The sequence below is a fragment of the Propithecus coquereli genome, unplaced genomic scaffold (assembly GCF_000956105.1).
Source record: "Propithecus coquereli isolate 6110/MARCELLA unplaced genomic scaffold, Pcoq_1.0 Scaffold386, whole genome shotgun sequence".
NCBI lineage: Eukaryota > Metazoa > Chordata > Mammalia > Primates > Indriidae > Propithecus > Propithecus coquereli.
Window position 1 is genome coordinate 648,247 of NW_012149574.1, and position 21,258 is coordinate 669,504.

General features: G+C 37.8%; 1 protein-coding gene across 2 annotated transcripts in view; it reads left to right on the top strand.

Annotated features, from left to right (window-relative positions):
- The first annotated feature begins 169 nt into the window (after nt 1–169).
- KIAA1407 (KIAA1407 ortholog) overlaps nt 170–21,258 on the top strand; it is a 74,194-nt gene continuing 53,105 nt past the window's right edge. The window contains exons 1-6 of one of the 2 annotated variants that reach the window (XM_012652241.1): nt 184–324; nt 2,575–2,613; nt 9,007–9,148; nt 12,657–12,800; nt 17,660–17,838; nt 19,366–19,589. In XM_012652241.1, the coding sequence (XP_012507695.1) occupies nt 235–324; nt 2,575–2,613; nt 9,007–9,148; nt 12,657–12,800; nt 17,660–17,838; nt 19,366–19,589 (818 nt within the window). In that variant the 5' untranslated portion in view covers nt 184–234. Of the gene's footprint in view, nt 325–2,574; nt 2,614–9,006; nt 9,149–12,656; nt 12,801–17,659; nt 17,839–19,365; nt 19,590–21,258 lie in introns of both variants that reach the window. The other variant, XM_012652242.1, reaches the window with a different exon arrangement.

Sequence of the window (21,258 nt, forward strand, 5' to 3'; positions counted from 1 at the left end):
AGATCAAAGCGAGCCCTGGCGATCGCAAGGCCCCTTCAACCCTGCCGTGGCCATGGTAACTGAGCCAACGCGAGCTGCCTGCGCAAAGCCTCCTGGGAGTGGTGGTTCGACGGCGTCGTATACCTGCTTTCTTTGCGGGCGGAGAAACTACAACTCCCAGAGGGACCCGGAAGCAGCCCGCGCAGAGGAGCGGTTGTTTCAGCTTTGGCCGGGGTCTGGGCCTGAACTTGGAAAATGCTGCTGACGCCCCAGGAAAGGTCCTCCTCGAAGAAGAGGATGGGGCTGAATCGCTGGAAACAGCTCACAAGAAAGCCGAATCCCAAGGTGATCCCAATCGGGAGCTTTGGGGGGCGGGGACCTATCCAAGACGCTGCCTAGTCCCGAAGCCACGGGCAGCACCTACTGTGCTTCCTCCCTCTTCCCCACGGGGCATCCTTACCTGACACATCCCTGCCTTGACCGCCCGGGAGACAACATTGACCTGAGTGAAGTGCTCCTCGGAGCTTTTTGGGGTCTTGGTACCTTACGGCTTTAGTGGACAGCATCGTGGAAGAACTGTTTTCATCTAACACTCTTCTCCAACAGGAGAGGTCTGCTTAATGCCTATCTGAGTGAAAGGAATTTGCGACCTCGCTTTCCCCCACCGCCAATTTTAGGAAACTTCCCACACGTGTCTTTCTTTCTTTCTTTTTACTTTTCTTTTCCTTTCTCTCTTCCTTCCTTCCTTCCTTCCTTTCTCTCGTTCTCTCTCTCTCCCTCTCTCCCTTTCTCCCTCCCTTCCTGTCTTCCTTCCTCCCTTCCTTTCCTTTCTTTCTTTCATGTTTTGCAAATCTTGGGGAACTGATCTTTATTGAACGGGGGAGATCTTCACATTAAATGCTCTGCCTATGTTCCTGCCCTTCCAGTTTTACATAAAGTATCTAAAATGAACTCAGGTATGCAAGTGAATATTGAATATAGCAATACTTGATTCACATGGGAATTTCTAAATTTAACCAGCATTCGAAAAATAGATCCTCTTCCTAATCTGTTACCCCTTTTGATGCATTAGCACCTGAGGACAAGAAAAAAACTGATAACCCCATTTTAAACTTGAAACATATGTAAGTGACATGTGCAAAGTCACAGTCACACGGTGTGTGCTTTCCACAAGCTACTTTTTTAAAAGTCACAAAAATAAATGCTTTAAATGTAAGAGTACTAAAATGAAGACGCTTTTCAGCTTTCAATTCCAGAGCAGTTTCACCAGCTGTTTTCACCCTTACATTACACTTTCCAAAAAAAATATTCTGTAGATTGTGGCCTTTGTGAGGGCCCCAGGCAGTTGTTCTTGTGGTTTATTCTAAATTTACCCACTAAATACACTGGACATACTGCACTTGGTAATTATTTTGCCCCAGATACTGGAGAGTGCAGACTGGAGCATTAGAGAGACTTGGAAACTGAGGCTGCTCCTACTGCAATGCATCAGTTGCATAATGGATTTGATCCAAAATAGGTTATGGATATAGACTTGACAATGAAAGGTAAAAATTTGGGACAATTTCTTAGGACTCCAAAAGGAAAAATTTTTGCTGGTAGTGCTCATTGTTACTGCCTAGAGGATGAAAAGGTAAAAACACAGAGCTCCTTGAAGTTCAGTTGCATTTTAATGGGATCAGCTCTTTCTTTGTTGCAGTGACAAAATGATTCAGCAGGACAATTGCATTAATTAGTTATCTGTAAGGTGCTTTGAAGGGGAAGTGTTAGGTAGATGAAAGAGTATTGTACTTTACCCACCTCCATGTGTCAGTATGCTAGTTTAGATATCTCCTTATTTTTAAAACCCACCTAATTTTTAGCAAAGCAAATACCTCTATTTGTCAAGTGAAGATTGGAGTGAATTCTGCTGGCTTCTGGGAGTTAGAGTGAAGAAAGGAGAAGTCCTAGTGATATGATTTCTAATTTCAGATTAATATCTGACTGATCTGGGTGGAAATTTACTTGTCTTCCACCTCATTTTCTGCTTTGTAAAACAGAAGTCAGATTGATTAACCCTCACCCCACCCCCCAGTTCTTACTGAACCAAACCCTAGGTAAGATAAGAAAGCCTCTTGCTCCAGACTTCTCCTGAAAAGAGTAAGGAGAGGAACATACCCTTCTCCAGGCAGAAGATAAGTTGGATAATCTGACTAATTAATCAGTGCCTGTTTGGCTAATTAATCAGGATTTTTATGATTTTTAAAATCATTTTTGTGGTTTTTATATCTAGTATTTTTATATCTTGGCTCTTAACCCTGGGGAGCTTTAAAAAAATACTGATGCCTGGGTCCTATCCCAGACCAATTAAATCCAAACCTCAGGGTGGGCCTAGACAAGAAATAAAAAGTCAGACAATGTCCCAGAGTAGGCTTCATGTTGTAGTTAATAATTACATCAATTATTGCTAATCAATGCTGAACTTTCCAATTGAAATTCTTTGGGGAAATGATAAAGGACACTTTTCCATATGCTTAGTCAGAAGGATAGATTAAAATGGCAAAGATGATGAAGATATCACTGTGTATTAATATTCTGTGTATATTATCCACACAGCTTGCTTTTGACCCTGACAAGGTAGAACCCTGGATTAAGGTAAGGATATTTCAAAATTAAAACAGAGAATTGAGAGTCAGACATATTCAGATTGAAAAGAAATACTAATAGGTTTCCACTTTGCATATATTTTGCTATTTTTATTCCCATGTGACTATGTATTTGCCTTAATTTTATACTTTTTAGTATTTTTTCATTATTCTTTTGCTTCTTATGAAAGCATTTAAGTAGGAATGACAAGAAAACAGGTGTGTAGACATGCTCTCTTAAATGCCATGAGTATCACATGAAGAGGATTAAAGGAACAGGTAAGGAGAAGCCTTACGAAAGGATGTGGTGGCCTACCTCAGATGTTGGAAAGACTGTACTGTAGTTACATTGACATAGGGAATCAATGGGCAAAATCTGCGTGTGGATTACAAGGAAGAATTGTCTAATGACTAGAGGGATCCAGAAATGAAGAGAGCATTCTCATAAAGAGATGTGTTTTCTATTGCTGGAGGTATTCAAGTGAACTCTAAATGGTCACTTAATGTTAGGCTAATGAAGAATATATTTGAGCATTCAGTAAAGGGTGGGGGCAGGATTGGTTTAGATTTAGATAACCTCTGAGATCTCTTTCAGGCCTAAGATGTATATTTTAGAGTCCAAGTATGATTTAAGTTGAAAGTGCCCATTAAACCATTTCAGGTGTGTGCCTCTGAGTGTCAATTTGGCAACTTGCCATACTCAATGCATTGTGTACCACATATTTCAAAATCATGCAGCATTTTCCCAGGCAAATATCCTTCTGAATGACAGTATTTTGAAGAGTTATTACTTATCTAAGTTGATATCCATCATGAGCACCAAGCCAGATAGAAGATGGGCCAGATGTAAAAATTTTTAACCATTATTCATTCAGCTGGTATTTATTAAGTGCCTACTGAGTACTAGCCCACTAGGGGTACTAGAGCTAAAACAAGCACAGGGCAGGGAAAATCCCTGCCTTCCCAGAGTTTACAGTCCAGTAGGGGATAAACAACTTATGTAAAGCTGATGGAAGAATTAGAGATGTAATGGAAGCACGTGATGGGAGGCACTAATCTAGATGGAGCCAGCGATGGCTTCCTGGCTACTGCAGAAGGCCTCGCTTAGAAGACACCTGAAATAGATCTACCATCATGGAAGCTACACTCTGAGAAGACCACTCCTCAACAGTTAGTAAGTCTAGCTTGCATGTCACTGTTGAGAGTCTCTGTGCCAAGCCCCTGCAGGGCTTAGTTGCACAGCTCATTACCATTTCTTCCAGAGGGGAAGATTTAAGTAAAACAGGAGGATAAAATTCTGCTCTAACTTGTCTATACCATTTTCCTCTTTCATATAGTTTTTAGCCAGCTTGACTCAGATTTTTATCATTTCTTTTATCATTCCTCCAAAACTTCTGCAGTAGCTCTTTCTCCATTATGCCCTTAAATCTCCCATCTTGAAAAAAAATCAGTAAGTCCTTATTTAACCCAACAGTCCTTTCTGATTGCTGAATGATTTCTTTTTCTTATCCAGTGTCTTTGGATGTATAGCCTGGATTCCTTTACCTTTGTATTTTTATTGTCCTTTTGTTGTCCACAATCATTTTCCTGCAGTTTTTATTTCTCACCATTCCAGCGAAACTTGTTATGAATGACTTCCTGACCAAATCCAGTAATCTCTTGATAGTCCTCAAACTTTTTCAAGTTACATTTGATATAATTATCACTTTTTTGTTCTAGAAATCCTCTCCATTATCTTTTTTAACACTGTTTTCTCCTGATTCTACTACTACCTCTCTGTTCACTTCTCTGTTTTCTTTTCTGATTTTTCTCCCTAATATATCCCAACTGTGGGTGCACCCTAAACAATTAAGACTTCTGGACCTAAGACTTCCAAATCCACTTAAGTGGACCACCCTCTCAAAATCAGCTGATACCTTGTTATGTAGAAGGAGAGGGGAGTGTATTGAAAGGGTACGGAGGATAGCAAGTTGAGAAAGGCCTCTCTTCAGAACAGAAAAGGAAGATTGCCCAATAGCACTGGAGACCTGGCTGAAGCAGGTAACCATAATTTTTCATGGTCCCAATAATTGGTAGATTGGATTGATCCATGCTTGGAGGTTCTCATCAGAAAGGGAAAGCAACAGGAGTTTGAGGATAATGTAAGATAGTAGTTGAATATTCACACCAAATAGGAAAGGAAGGGGACCCTTTAAAGGACTCATAAGTCAGAAGAGGGAGGCATACAGTGACTGGAGGACCTGGGTTGGTCCAACATCAATGTCGTGGGAGTAGGGAGAATGACACAGGGAGATTGATAGGAGGTTGATGTTGGAGAGGGGGTTATCGAAGTTTGGTTCGAGCTATGGAAAATACTGTGAACCATGCTGTGTCACATGGTTCAGGGTGAACATATCAGTGGGTTGCTGAAGGGGAATTGAAGGGAAGGCTGTTGGAATACAGAAGATCAGGCTGAAATGTTGTTGAATCATCCTCAGAGATGTTGAAGTCACTTAGAATCAGGCAGATGCTTGGGTAAAACTGTGAGTCCTACAGCAGCTCACCCAAAATGCAACAGTCCATAGTGATTTGTGATTCATCCTCATCCTGATTAGACAGACTGACTCATCTTACTCCATTGTATTCTGTGACTTGATTGAGCTTTCTAAACATTTTCATCAAGTCAGTTCTTTGCTCTTGAACCTTCAGTGATTCTGTGTGCTGTCAGATGAAACTTTGTAAATTCCAGACGGGCATTTAAGGCCTTCTATGAATCAACCTATAATATCAACTTACCTGTGGCAGCCCCTATAGTGATACTGTGTGTGACTCCTGTCAGGCTAATCTCCTTCTCCTCCATCATATAGCAGTTCCCTTTGCTTTGACTCATACTGATCCTTCAGCCTGGAATACCTGTCCTCTCTGAGAGGCCAATCCAGACCCTTCCCTTACAGCTCAACTTGAGATGCTCCTCCTCACCCACCTCAGTCACCTAATCCCATCCTCTTTCCCTTGGAATTATTTTGGTATGTATACACACAGATATAGCATCAAACATTTGCTTTTATACAAAGTGATTAAAAAATAATTGGGCACTTCATAAATATATTAATATTACAGCACTATTATATATGAACATGCAGTATGCACATGAGGGTGTGTCAAGAAACTCATGTTTATATCCACCTGGTTTTGAGGAAATGAAAGATTACATTGCAACTGCTGTTTCTGTCATCCATGGTGATAGGCTACAAAGGATCTGGAGTGGACCATGAAATTGATGTATGCATGCTATGGGACACAAGCAGCACATACTGAGCATTTATAAGATCATGGGAATAACTGAGATAGTTCCTTTACAAATTACATGCTTATATATAACGTAGTTACTGAGCAATAAACTTTTGAAGGTGTTCAGTTCTTTTTAAATCACCCTGCATTGCTTTAGAACTGTTCTTGAGTTGTTTATTGCACACATGACAAACGGAACCAAATATAAAAAAAAGTGAACTTTTTAAGAACAGAAACTTTTACTTCTGTTTCCTCTTAATGCCTACAACAGTGCTGGAACAGAGCTAGCCTTCAATCAGGACTTACTGAAAGAATAAGTTGTTAAATTAACACAATGTTTTACTGAAATATAGAATAGACCTCTCTTGTCTCTGACATATTTATTTTGGAAAAAATGGTAATATTTTAAGACAAAGAAATGTAGTGATTATTTATAATCCTTAGTATCATCTAGTAGTTGCCCCTCATCTTCATTTTATTTATTTATTTATCTGAGACAGAGTCTCACTCTTTCCCCTGGACTAGAGTGCAGTGACATCATCATAGTTCACTGCAACCTCAAATTCCTGGGCTCAAGTGTTCCTCCTGCCTCAGCCTCCTGAGTAGCTGGGACTATAGACATGCACTACCATGCCCAGGTAATTTTTTCTATTTTTAGTAGAGACGGGATCTCACTCTTGCTTGCACTGGTCTCAAACTCCCAACCTCAGGCAATCCTCCCTCCTTGGCCTCCCAGAGTGCTAGGATTACAGATGTGAACCACCACGCTTGGCCCAAATCTTCATTTGAAATGATGTCCCAAACACTTGCCTTCTTAAAGCCAAGCAGACATTTCTCTTTACTCCCTTATTTGTCAGTGCTGGACTCTATCCTTCTTTATCCTTCAATATTCTTCCTCTTATCTCCGAAGCTCTCTACCCTCTTCTGTTAAGAACCTGTATAAACTCCAACTCAGGTAGGATGACACATCATACATAGTTATTTCTTTCACTCATAGCCTGAGGAACTAAATGTACGTATCTGTGTTTGTTGTTTATTTTTTGTTTGTGAGTGTTAGTTTAAAAAATTAAAGTTGATCAATTTATTTGTATATTATTTACATATGTGTATATATACGGTATATGCAAAATTCATCTTGCTGTCTTAGAATTTAAGAACCTAAAGGAAAGAGTATGTAGCAACCAACCATAAATCCAATAAATGTCATATACCACCAATATAAATTTGGTCATATCAGACAGAGACTCTGAGAAATAATATGGGAAAACAGGTCTCTGCACAGTGACCTCATAAGGAATAAATGATATTTTTCTTGACTCTAATAACATCATGTTTTCTTCTGGTTCATATCTTTTCCTGTGTATTATATTTTCTACATCTTTTTCAAATTCCCCTGACTTTTCAACTTTATTCCTCTGTTTCTGTCTGACTTAAACCTAATATATGAAACCCATGAGCGTTTGGACATTAAAACCCATGGCTTTTGGCAGAGATACTACCAGTCTTTCCACAAAGGGCAGAAGAAAAAGTCATTTTCAAAATAGGTCAGGTGACAATATAAATACAGGAAAGTACACCTTTTTTGAATATATTTCATTTATTTATTCTCTTAACATTTATTGGTCACCTGTTAAGTGCCCAGCACTGTTCTAGGTGCTAGGGGTTCAGTTACGAAGAAGACAATGATCCCTGCTAACGTTCTACTTGGGGGAGACAATAAATGATAAAATATAGGGTGATAAGTGCTATAGAGGAAGAGCAGAGAAGGAGGAGAAGGTGAGCCATAGGAGAGTGGTTACAGTTTCATATAGGGTGGTCAGAGAAGGCTTTACGGAGAAGGTAGCATTTGAGCAAAGACTTGAGGAAGCGAGGGAGTCATATGGATACCTGTGGGAGAGCAGATCCGACAGAGGGGAAGTAAGGGCAAAGGCCCTGCGGCACACACTTGGCATTTTTGAGGAGGAACAAACAGGGAGGTCAGTGTGGCTGAAGTAGAGTGAGCAAAGGGATGAGCAGCAGGTGAGGAGGTTGGAGAGCTCACAAAGGGCCTGGTGGCACAGGACCTTGAAGAGCATTGTAAGGACTTTGACTTTTGTTCTGATTGAAATTGGGAGCCACTGAAGCATTTTGAGTGGAATTATAACATGATATGGCTTCCATTTTAAAGGGATCTCTCACTGCTGTGGTGAGAGGCTACGCCAGAAAACCTGTTGAGGAAATTGTGCTTTGGACCAAAGTGATAGCAGTGGAGGTGACGGGAAGGGGTTAGATTCTGGATATATTTTGAAGTTAGAGTCAACAGATTTCCTGACAGATTGTATGTGGGGTGAGAGAGAGAGAGATTGGATTAAGGAGGACTCCAAAGTTTTTGTCCAGAGTTTGAGCAACTGAAAGAATAGAGTTGTCACTACCTGAGTTGGAAGACTAGGAACAAAGCAAGCATGGGGGAAAGCAGGTTTGTGGGGAGGGGGGAAAGTCAGGGGTTTAGTTATAAAATAAGGTTTTTTATACTGTGCGGGTAAATCAAAATGCTAAGGCAGTTTGCCCACCTCCTCCATTCCCTTGCCCAATCCTATTAATTTGATCGTGTTTTTGCTGGACTCTTACTGTTGAGTTGAAACATTCTGGATGACTACAGTTCGGTTACTCTGTTTAGCCCAATTTTATTGAACCTATAGTTTGCCTAATATATGATGGGAGGCTCCTTTCAGGAGTAGTAATTTGAGGAAGTTGTAATTACTCCGCCTCTGGTTCATATTCATATGCAAGTCCTAGTGGCATAGAAACTAATAAAATACTAAATTTTTATTTAAAATAAAATATCCAGGTCTCAGGATCCCATTGCTAATGCCCTAAACAAAAGTTATCTAAAGTTTAAATAAGCTTATGTTCAAATATAAACATTGTGAACACCTGTTAGAACTTGGTAAAACTCTGCAAGTAATTTAATATTATATATGAAACCAAAAAATTATTTGGGGTGGATGTTTAAACCTCAAAGCTCCTTCAAAAATGGAAAAATGAAAGAATCTTAGTAGTTGGCAGAAAATAAGATTCTTGAATAGGACAGACATTCTCTAACCCTGAACACAGATGTTGTCATCTTAATGGATTTTCTTCTGTTACATTGAAGAGAGTGGAAAAAGCTTCAGAACTTGCAGTTTTGAACGCATTTCCTGCCAGAAATTCAGATTTACCTGGAAGGCTTTGGAGCCAAATCAGAGATTTGGAAGCATCTGAACAAACAGAGGATCATGATGAAGTCTATGCAGAAGGTGAGAGAATGTATTTTTTGCTGTAATGTTAACAATTCTTAAAGCATAACCCATAAGGCATTTCAAAGTAGGGAATGGAAGTTTTTTTAAAATCTTGTTCTTCATTTTCCTTTCTTTCTACTGCCCCGAAGCTAATTTACTCTGGAGTTAACTCTAATATTATAAGTAAAGCTATATTTAAGGCCCATTTTATTTCCTGAAATAGACCACATCCAGGGGAAGTTTTATGTAACTAGTTAACTGGTGAGTAAGGTATTAGTCCTGTGGCATACATGGTACAATTCCATGTTAATTTAATCTGGTATTATACAGATACTTTGATCACAGTTGATGAATCAATTTTATTCCTGATGAAGAGATACTAAAACCAGTCTAACCTCCCTATCTCTCAAAAGCATTTACTCTTCTGGAATTCAGTGTTTTAGTTACTGATCCCCTGAGGAACTCTGCCATTTAGAGATTGAGGGGATCGGGAGGACCAGCAAAGGAGACTGAGAAGGGGAGGCCACTGAGGTAGGAGGAAAGTCAGAGGGTGATGTCCTACAAGCCAACTTTCTTTTGGGTTATTTACGTCTCCAATTATTCCATTTATTTCTTCATTTATTCAACACATACATTCTTAATTCTTACTCTGTGTCAGGTACGATTTTAGGCATTGGAAGTACTGGTTATAAACAAGAGAGGCAAAGCCCTTGCTTTCGTGAAGTATACATTCTAGAGTGGGAATAAAAAAATTAAAAACAAATTATCAGGTGGTGATAATGTCATTCAAGTTTGAACCTGAATAACAGAGAGGCAGCTGACCAGTGGTGGGGGATAGCATTTTAGGCAGAGTGAAAGGCGGTGTCAAGAACTAATGTACAGACAAGCCTGGTGTGCTTGAGAAACTGGAGGAAGACCCACGTGACTGGACCTTCCCAGTAGAGATGAGCTTGCAGGAATGAACAGAAGACATGTCACATAGGGCCTTTGCAGGCCTGGGGAAGGAATTTAGATTTTACTTTGAGTATGATAAGATGGCATCAAAGGGTTTTAAGCAGATGTGTAATATTAATAGGACAATTTTTTAAATATATGAAGAATGGATTATAGGGAAGAAAAAGAGGGAAAGGGACAACGACCGGAACGCTATTGCAGTAGTCTGGATGAGCAGTAATGGCTGTTGGTCTCAAGTGCTGGACATAGAGGAACGAAATTGATTCTGAAATTGGCAGGGCTGATCTTGCCTGTCGTACCTCCCACCCTACCAATAGGGATACACGATATACTTTGCCTATTAAGGGTTCTGAGAAGTCCTGCAGTTAAAAAGAAATGTCTACTTACCCCATTTCCCAAGCTTCCTAGGCCATGAACCTCTTTTTATCCTGAAATACCTATTAATATCCTGAGAAACTAGTGATTCATATTAGGAAGTGCTAGCGTATGGATAGAAAATGGTTTTCAAAGATTTATATCATTCTTTCTCCTTTCATCAACTATTATTCTACAAGAGCTAGTGTTCTGAGGAATGTACTTCGAAAGACTCTGCTTTAAGATAGCTTGTATACTTCTGTGATCCAATGTGAAATGTTTCTATAGTTTAACCCTCCAAGGGAAGTTTCCTTTGTTTTTAGGGGACATTTTACAGTAAATCCCCATTTACCAATGATTGGCACTTAGTAGGTCTGAATTATTTTGCATATAAATTATTATACACATAAAGGTCTGAATTATTGTATATAAGGATTAATCAATAAATCTTTGCTCCCTCTACCTTCCTCTGAAAGCCAACAGTGTATACTTTTTACATTTAGTTTCTATTACTCTGATTATTTTTTTCTTATTTATTTTAAATGCCTCTTGGAATCATTTAATATAAATACCCCATTCCCTAAGAGCTGTGCAATAATGATAACAATGATGAAAGTAATGCTAAAATGGTGTTTTTCTTCTTTGAAATCCCCATGCCCCACACATAAGAGCTATTTCATAATGATAGCAATGAAGATAATGCTAAAGTGGACATTTTCCCCCATACCTATATAATTTAAGAACATTTTCTCAGTATCGTTAAGAGAGAAATCCAAATGGAAGTTAGCTTTCAGGGTTTCACAATTTGATTTTCCTCCTACCTCTCCTTCTTAGTCATCTTTCTTGGTTCTACCTTATCTCTTCAGCTCCTAAAGCTAGAGTTCCTCAAGGCTCAGTCCTCGAACCTCTTTTCTATCTACCTTCCTCCTTTGGTAATCTCATCCACTTTATGGCTTTAGATACAATCTGTGTGCTGACAACTCCCTCACTTATTTCTTCAGCTTGGACCTCCCCCTAAAATCCAGAATATTATAACCAATGCCATATTTGACACCCCTCTGTGGATGTTTCATAAACATCTCAAACCTAACGTGTCTAAAATCTTTCCCCCCAAACTTGCTGCTCCCTTGGCCTTCCGCATCTAGGTAAATGACATTTCCATCTTTGCAGTTGCTTAAGCCAAAAGACGTGGATTTCTTTCTCTGGCATCCCATATCCAGTCAATCAGCAAATCATGTTAACTCTACCTCCAAACATTTTTTTCTAGAATCTAATTATTTTTAATATCTCCACTCCAAATCTAGACCGCCATCACCTCTCACCTGGATTATTGTGTTTGTTTCCCAATTAGTGTTCCCTGCTTAAGTGCTTGTCCCCTATAGTTCATTTTAACATCATGGTCAGTGATCCTCTTAAAATATAAGTCACCTCTTTGCTCACAGCCTCCTATGGATTCCCATTGCGGTCAGAGTAGAAAAGCTCAAGTACCTAGAATAGTGTCTAAACAAGGAGATTTTAACCACAGGACTATTGACATTTGGGGCTAGAGAAATTTTGTTGTGGAGGGGGCTGTCCTGTGAATTGTAGGATGTTTAGCAGCATCCCTGGCCACTACCCACTAGATGCTAGTTTCACATCTTCCAAATGGGACAAGGAGAAATGGCTCCAGACATTGTGCTATGTCCACTGGAGAGCAAGGTTGCCCCCAGTTTATAACCACTGCTCTAAACCTGATCCACACCTGCTTCTACCTCATCTACTATTCTCCCTCTCACTCACTCATCTCCAGCCACACTGGCCTCCTTGCTGTTTCTTCAGCACTCTGGATACTCCTGCTTAGGGCCTTTGTACTTGCTTTCCCTCTATATAGAATATTCCCTTATATATCCACATGGCTTACTCCCTCACTGCCTTCCCATCTTTGCTCCAGTATCTTAAAACTACAACACTCATCTTCCATTTCCTGCATTCCATTTCTCCTTTCCCTGCTTTTTTTTCCCCTTATATATTTATTGTCTCTCTTCCCCAATTAAAATATAAGCTTCAGGGTGGTAGGGTTTATTTTTCCAGTTTTGGTCACTGCTATATTTCTAGCATGTAGGAATAGTACTTGACACATGATAGGTGCTCAATTAATATTTATTGAATGAATGAAAACAGTGAATGAAGAAAGTCTATGAAGTAATTGAAATATTTAAAAGATGTTTTTGTTTTATAGCTCAGGAGTTGGTCAATGACTGGTTAGACGCCAAATTTAAGCAAGAATTAGCAAGTGATGGAGAAGGTGATACTGAAAACACTGTGTCAAGTATCACTCTTATGCCAGAAGCCAATGGCCATATGAAATATGATAAGTTTGATGGTAAGAACTTATCTGATTGTTCTAGGCTTTACTATCTAATGAATGTGTCTAAGAAGTCTTTATAATTGTTTTGAATGATAAACAATATATATTTGATTTTTCTGTGTTTTGCTTAGTTTTATTATTTGTTTTAATTTGTTGTGATTGAATGTAGATTACTTATGCTATATCTTCAGTAAATTCATGGGTTTTTTTTTAAATTAAAATACTCTGTTACAGTTGTCTCTTGGTATCTGTGAGGGATGATTGGGTCTAGGATTCCCCCTCAGACACCAAAATCCTTGGGTGCTCTATACATATCCTCCCATATACTTTAAATCATCTCTATATTACTTATAATACCTAATACATTGTAAAGAGTATGTAAATAGTTGCTATACTGTATTTTTTATTCATAATTTTTTATTGTGCTATTGTTACTTTTTATTTTTTATTTTCTTTAGAATATTTTCAACCCAAGGTTGAATCTGGGGATGCAGAACCCATGGGTGGAGAAGGCTGGCTATATTTGTAATACTGCTTATGATTATAATAGCAATTAATGCTGTTTAAGACTGCCCCTGCCCCATATATCATTGGACTATTTAATAGAGATGACATTTAAGCATTCACATATCAGTTTTATATTTACAAAATGCTTCCTGTTTCTTTATTAGTTCTCACTTATAAGGGAGGTTATTACTTTTCTAGGTTTGTTTTTCCAGAGGAGAAAAAGCCACTGTTGTGTGCAGAGCTAGTGATAGACTAGTTAGATGGCTAACTTGTGAGGGTTCCTCTAATACACTCAGGAGTCTGAGGTTTTTACTTCTAAGCATAGGGGTAGACATGGTGATACTGGGGACAGCTCCCCCTGCATGACTTAAACACCCTTAGTGAGTACACCTGGCATCATCCCCCTTATTTAGGGCTCTACAAAATCCCCAACTGGGAGAATCACAAAATTATGATCTCTTAAAGTTAGAAGAATCCTTCAGATCACCTAGTCTGATCCAGCTTCCTTCCCTACTCAGATAGAAATCCTTCTGCAGTGTCTCTAACCTAACATGGTGATGTAATCTCTGCCTGAACACCTCCCAGGACAGGGAGCCTACACTTGGGAGGAACCCATTCAACTGCTATGAGGCCCTAATCCTTATAGAATTTCTTGGTTAGGGGAACTTAGATTTTGTCCTTAGTAACTTTTTACAACAGAAAACAACAGAAAATAACACGTTCTCTCTCAAGAACAGTCTTTTTCATTTTCTGTGGGAGTTGTAATCATATCTGATCACTTATGTGCTTTGATGTTTCCAGATTAAATAGCACCAGTATTCTCAACAATTCTTTATAACATGGTTTCTAGGTCTTATCATCCTGGTGCTGCATTTTGGATATTTCCTAGTTTATTAGTGTCATTATTACAGTGGGATGTGTCAATACTTCATATTTGTTCTAAAGCAAATACATGGAACATAATGAAACTATTACTTCTTTTGATATGGTGCTAATAGATGTAGTTATATCCCTTTACTTAGATTGGCTGTTATCATCTAGTATCATACCAGGACTCAATCATGTTATGCTGGTAGAGTTGGGGTTTTTTTAATCAAAATATTGAACAAAAATATTATGTAATCATTAAAAAGGATTTTTACCGAAACATTAATTTACACATGATTATCTCAATAGACACAGAAAAAGCACTTGACAAAATCCAGCATTCACTTCTGAAAAAACTTTCAGCAAACTGGTAATAGAAGAGAAATTCCTCAACTTGATAAAGGGCATTTATATAAGACATCTAGAAAACAAGTACCAAAATGATAAACATGAAGCTTACCTTATCAAGAATTACATTAAGTATAAGTGGATTTAATTAAACACTCCAGTCCAAAGGCAGAGATTGGCAGAATGGATTAAAAATACATGACCTACCTATATGCTATCTGCAGAGACATACTTTAGATTTAAGATATAAATAGACTGAAAGTAAAAGGATGAAAAGAGATATACCATGCAAACCAAAAGAGAGCTGGAACAGCTATATTTATACCAGAAAAAAATAGACTTTTTAAGATAAAAATATTGTTACTAGAGACAAAAGGTGCACCTTCTAAATATAAATAGAAGGGTCAATTCATCAAGAAACATAATAATTATAAACATATATATACTTGACAGAGAATTGCAAAATACATAAAGCAAAAACTGATAAAATTGAAGAAAGGAATAAATAATTCAACAATAATACAGTCATATGTCACTTAAAAAGGGAGATAAGTTCTGAGAAATGCATTGCTAGGCAATTTCATGATTGTACTTACAAAAACCTAGATGGTAGAGCCTACTATACACCCAGGCTATACGGTATAGACTATTGCTCCTGGGCTACAAACTTGTACAGCACATTATTGTACCGAATGGCAGTTGTAACACAATGGGAAGTATTTGAGTATCTAAATATATCTAAACATAGAAAAGGTAGAGTAAAAATACAGTGTATAAAAGACGGTACACTGGTACAGGGCACTTACCATGAATGGAATTTGCAGGACGGGAAGTTGCTTTGGGTGAGTCAGTGAGTGAATGGTGAGTGAATGTGAAGGCCTAAAACATTGCTTACTGTATATTACTGTAGACTTTATAAACACTGTATACTTAGGCTATACTAAATTTATAAAAACATCTTTCTTCAATAATAATCTGAGCTTACCATAACTTTTTTACTTTATAAACTTTTTAATTTTTTTAACTTTTTGACTCTTTTACAGTAACACTTAGCTTAAAACACAAACATTTGGACAACTGTACAAAAAATATTTTCTTTATATCCTTATTCTTTTTTCTATTTTTAATTTCCTTTCACTTTTCAATCTATTTTGTTAAAAACTAAGACACAAACGCACACAGTAGTCTAGGCCTACGCAGGGTCAGGATCATCAGTATCGCTGTCTTCCATCTCCACATTTGTCCCAGTGGAAGGTCTACAGGGGGAAAAACACACATAGAGCTGTCTTCTCCTCTGATAATAACGCCGTCTTCTGGAATACCTCCTGAAAGACCTGCTGTTTTACAGTTGCCTTTTTCTATATATAAGTAGGTGTACACTCTAATCTAAAATAATGATAAAAAGTATAGTAAACACACAAGCCAATAACATAGTCATTTATTATCAAGTATTACGTACTATACATAATTGTATGTGATGTACTTTTATGTGATTGGCTGCTCAGTAGGTTTGTTTACACCAGCACCACCACAAACTCATGAATAATAATACATTGCACCCCAATGTTACGATGGCAGCATCACTAGACAATAGGAATTTTTCAGTTCCATTATAGTCTTATGTGGCCACCTTCATATATGCTGTCCATTGTAGACTGAAATGTTGTTATTCAACACATGACTTTAGTTGGAGACTTCAGTACCCCACTTTCAAAAATCTATAGAAGAACTAAAAAACATCAACAAGGAAGATGTTCAGTATCATTAGTCATTAGGGAAATGCAAATTACAACTACAATGAGTTACCACTACATATCTATTAAAATGGCTTAAATTTGAAAGACTGACCATAGCAAGTATTAGTAAGGATGTAGAGGAACTGGATCACTTTCAAACTGCTGGTGGGAATGTAAAATTGCATAACCGCTTTGGACAACAGTTTGACAGTTTCTTAAAAAGTGAAGCATATGGTTATCATATGATCTAGTCATTCCACCCCTAGGCATTTTTCCAACAGAAAGGAAATCCCGTGTTCCATAGGTTCTGAATTCGTGGATTCAACCAACTGCAGATTGAAAATATTTGGGAAAAAGATTGCATCTGTACCGTATCCGTACAGACTTTTTTTCTTGCCATTATTCCATAAACAACACAACTTAACAGTATTTACATAACATTTACATTATTAGGTATATTATAAGTAAGCATGAGATGATTTAAAGCATAAAAGAGGATATGGGTAGGTTATATGCACATCGTGTGCCATTTTATATCAGGGACTTGAGTATCCTCAGATTTTGGTATTCTTGGGCAATCCTGGAATGAATCCCCCACAGATACCACCGAGTGTACGCAAATGTTTCTAACAGCTTCATTTGTAATAGCAAAAATCTGGAAGCAATTCAAATGTTCATCAACAGATGGGTGAATAGACAAATGTAGTATATCCATACCGTGGGATACTACTCAGCAACGAAAAGCAATAAACTATTGATACATACAACGTGAATGAATCTCAAAATAATTGTGCTGAGTAAAAGAAGCCAGACCAAAAAAAAAGTACATAGTGTATGATTTAATTGATGTGAAATTCTAGAAAATGCAAATTAATCTGTAGTGACAGAAAGCGTATCTGTGCTTACCTGAAGCAGGGCAGAGAGAATGGCACAGAGTGAGAGGAAGAGATTACAGATCAGCATGAGGAGATGTTGGGGATTGATGGGTATGTTCATTATCTTGACTAGGGTGATGGTTTTAGTGGCATATCCACATGTCAAAATTTATTGTAGATTTTAAAGAATATTTGCAGGTTATTGTTTGTCAATGATACCACAGTAAAGCTTTTTTTTAAAAAAAGCAGTAGAGGTCTCAAGTTGTTTAGAATGAAGTAATAGCTTTTAGATTTGGCAGTGAAGGAGTTTTTAGTGACTTGGATGAGGGCAATTCCTGAGAAGTGGAGCTTTTTTCCTCTTAGTTGAAGGTAATTGCTCAGAGCTACACTCATCCAGTTGGCATTATCAGTTACTATTTTTTGAACACTCACAGCTTTGTATTTTTACTGTACCAGGATTCTTTATATAAATATGAATATTACACTAAAATTACATTTTTAAAAAATTTCCCTTTTTTTGTTGTTGTTCTGTTTCCCCCAGATTTATGTGGCTATTTGGAGGAAGAAGAGGAAAGTACCACAGTTCAAAAATTTATAGACCATCTGCTCCATAAAGATGTGGTGGATTCTGGGATGTTGGAAGATCTTGGAAGGAAGGAAAACCAAGACAAGAAGCAGCAGAAGGATCCTCGTCTTACCATGGAGATGAGACATAAGCAGGTGGGAGGGAAAAACAAAATTAAAATGGATAACAGGAAACAGTCTTTGTGTAACACATTTAATAAGCTTAAATAAAGACATAGGCTTTATTATGAAAAAGGGTGCCATCTGTGGTTTGGTTAGAAAGAATAAAAATAAAATATAAGAACTTCAGAAGAGAAATAATTCTCATAAACTGAGGGTAGGAAACAATTTATTTAAGAAACAACCGAAAAAAGATTAATTGATTTTGCCCAAGAGTGTCCAGGTAAACTTTGTTTGATTGTGGGACTTCCAGCTCCCTAGTGTAATGGTGAGCTCTCTGGACTCTGAATGTGGTACTTCCTATGATAAATATGTAGATTGCTTGAATTTGGTTTTGAATTGAGACATCAGTATATTAATATCATGAATATTCTGGTCAATGTTACGAAGATAATTCTTTTCTAGACAATTGAAATTCACTCATTTTGTGATTATAATTTAAAAGGGAGGAAGGATCTGAATTAAATCCAGTTCATCTGTTTTGAATTAGAAAGGCATGTGGGAACTTTTTTTTTCTCCAAAGGGAATAGTAGGTTATAGGAAACAAGACTGGTATCTCAACACTTTGTAAAGGAGCCTCAGAGAATCATAATGACCAAGTCTTTACCATATGTCCAGAACTAAGACTAAACTGGCATTAATGTCTGTACATGTGTGTACTTTTTTATAACACTGAATTTCTGATTGCTAAATTTGAAAATCACTGCTTTAAAACAAATCATTCAGGTATGCCTCAGTACAGGGGATGTTGGAGAAATGGGTAGAAGTATGATTCTGGTTTGGATTTATGACAAAAGAGAAGGGAGAAGATTCAATAAGATATGTAGCCATTGTCTAGTAGTCTTATCAGAAGTCTTATCACAACTAGAGAGTAAGATAAGGGTAAAGTCTTGTGAAGCAGGAAGGAAAGGACCATTCCTTAATTCATACCTAGCTAGCTAGCCCTCTAAAGAATTAATAGGTTTGAAAAAAGTGAGTGTGCTTATTCATGTTTTTGGTTTCCAAATATGATGCAGAATCACTGGTATATTTAAGTAATGACAGAAATGAATAAAGAGTTGTGCTGTTCCTTAAGGCAGTAAATCACCGTTGTATCCCTCACAATGGAGCCTCCAAAAAGTATCCTATTCTTTCTTAACTTAGAATGCAGACAGGGCCTAGGTAAAAGCAGTAATGTATACCTTGGACAATCTTATGGGTAAGAAATCATTACTAAATAAGAATCCAGAACTCGGGATTTGGCCCATTAGATTATCAGTTTTTCTGTGATGCCAATCATTCCTTGATGGTTTGAGTCATCTTTATCTGACTGCATCTAAAATTTTGTATTGGCACTTACCCAGTAAACAAATGAATTCCCCCTATTCTACCGATAAACAGTGGGGGTCTGAGCCACAATATTTCAAACTGGTTGTATTCAAAACTTCAGAATGTATTCTAAGGTTTTGCATGTCCTTTCCTGCTTGAAAGGCTGCATTTTACCTCTGTTATATTCTCTTTAAGGTAAAAGAAAATCGCTTAAGACGTGAAAAAGAACTGGAGTGCCAGAGAATTGAGAAGGCCCTGAAAAAATCGGCCTTCTTAGAAGCTCAGTGTCTGGTGCAAGAAGAGAAGAAAAGGAAGGCTCTGGAGGCCAAGAAAGAAGAAGAGGAGATTCAAAGGGAGATGGTAAAGCTGCGGAGGGAGATAATTGAGAGGAGGCGCACTGTGGAAGAAGCATGGAAAATGTAAGCTGGCGTGATAAGCAGTGTGGAGTTTTTCAGTTTAAGCAGTCATCTTGGAAGGGCTCTAAAGTTTTTAAAATGCGCAAACATTGCAATAACAACAAACAAAAGCGAAATCACCCACTATTCACCATCTTAACAAATTAACTAATTTCATTTTTCCATGTTTCTTCCTGGTCTTTGTCCCTTGACGTACTTAATTACAACCATAAAGTACATTTAATTTGTTATCCTGCTTGTTGTAATTATTAATAACACATTGCCTGGAGTCCTGAGGTCTGTATATTACTCCATTGAGTTCCTATACCATAATTTATGTAATGAATTCCTCCCCATACTAGTAAACATTTCAGATTTTTCACCATTATGTTATTGCAATGAGCATCCTTAAGCATAGAGCTTTTTCATTCTTCTGAATTATATTCCTAGGATAGATTGTTAAGAGTGTAATTACTGAATTAAATGGATAAAGGCCTTTTTATGATTCTCTTAAAACATTGCCAGAGGTATCCCAAGAATGGAAAAACAAGCACCACATGTACTCACCATCAAATTGGTATTAGCTGAACAGCACTTAAGAGCACATATAAGAATAACATTTATTAGATGTTGGGCAGGGGGAGGGGGGAGGAGGGGACGGGCATATGCATAAACAATGAGTGCGATGCGCACCTCCTGGGACATGAACACAGTTGAAGCTCGGACTTGGGAGGGAGGGAGGGCAAAGGCATCATACGTAACCTGATCATCTGTACCCCCATAATATGCTGAAATAAAAAAAAGAAAAAAAACATTGCCAAATTGCTCTCTAAGTTGGTAGTACACTTTTCTATTGCCAGCAGCAACAGGCCTGTTTACCACCCTTTTCTCAGCATTGGGGAGTATCATCATTTTTAATATTTTTACACTTTTAATAGGTATCATTAATTAGTTTATATTTATATGGCTACATATTATTTTTAAGGTTGAACATGTTTCCTATGCATGTTTGGTAATTGTGCTTTGTCTTATCGTGAATTGCATGTCTTATTTTCTGATAATCATATGGAAAGTCACCATTGCCTTACTGCCACTGATAAAGAAAAAGAATATTGGACATAAGAGGAAAATAGTCCTCATAGGATGCAGTACTGTTATCCATCCTCATGCAGAAAATCAGCTTTATAAGGAAAATAACTGAAGTATTTATTCTGAGAAACAGCACTGATGCATGAACTGTGAAAATCTTGGCACAATGTGACTAAAGTGTCTGAACACTCAAACTGAGTGGCCAGAAAGACCTATTAGATGATCCTTCCCACCCTCATCAGCTTTTCCCCCGTGTTCTTGATTGCTCTTACTCTACCCAATTTAAGACAGCTCAGCAGTGGATGTGCTTCATTCCTTCAGGTACCAGGCTCAGACCTCCTCCAGATTGCTGTTCCTTTCAGAAAGCAGTTGCCAGCGTTTTAGTGAGTTCTTTCTAAAGTCAACCTTGCTTTTCAGATTGATCCCAAGCCCTGGAAAAACTAGGCTGACCTAAAATGAATTGTGAGAACAAGTAACATTTGATGGTAGCAGAATGCTCTGCTCACAGTGGGCACTCAACACATGTTCTTTTAAAAGTTAAAATCATTTCTTTTAAAAGTTAAAATCTTATCTGTGGTTACAGTGAGAACAGATAATATGTTGA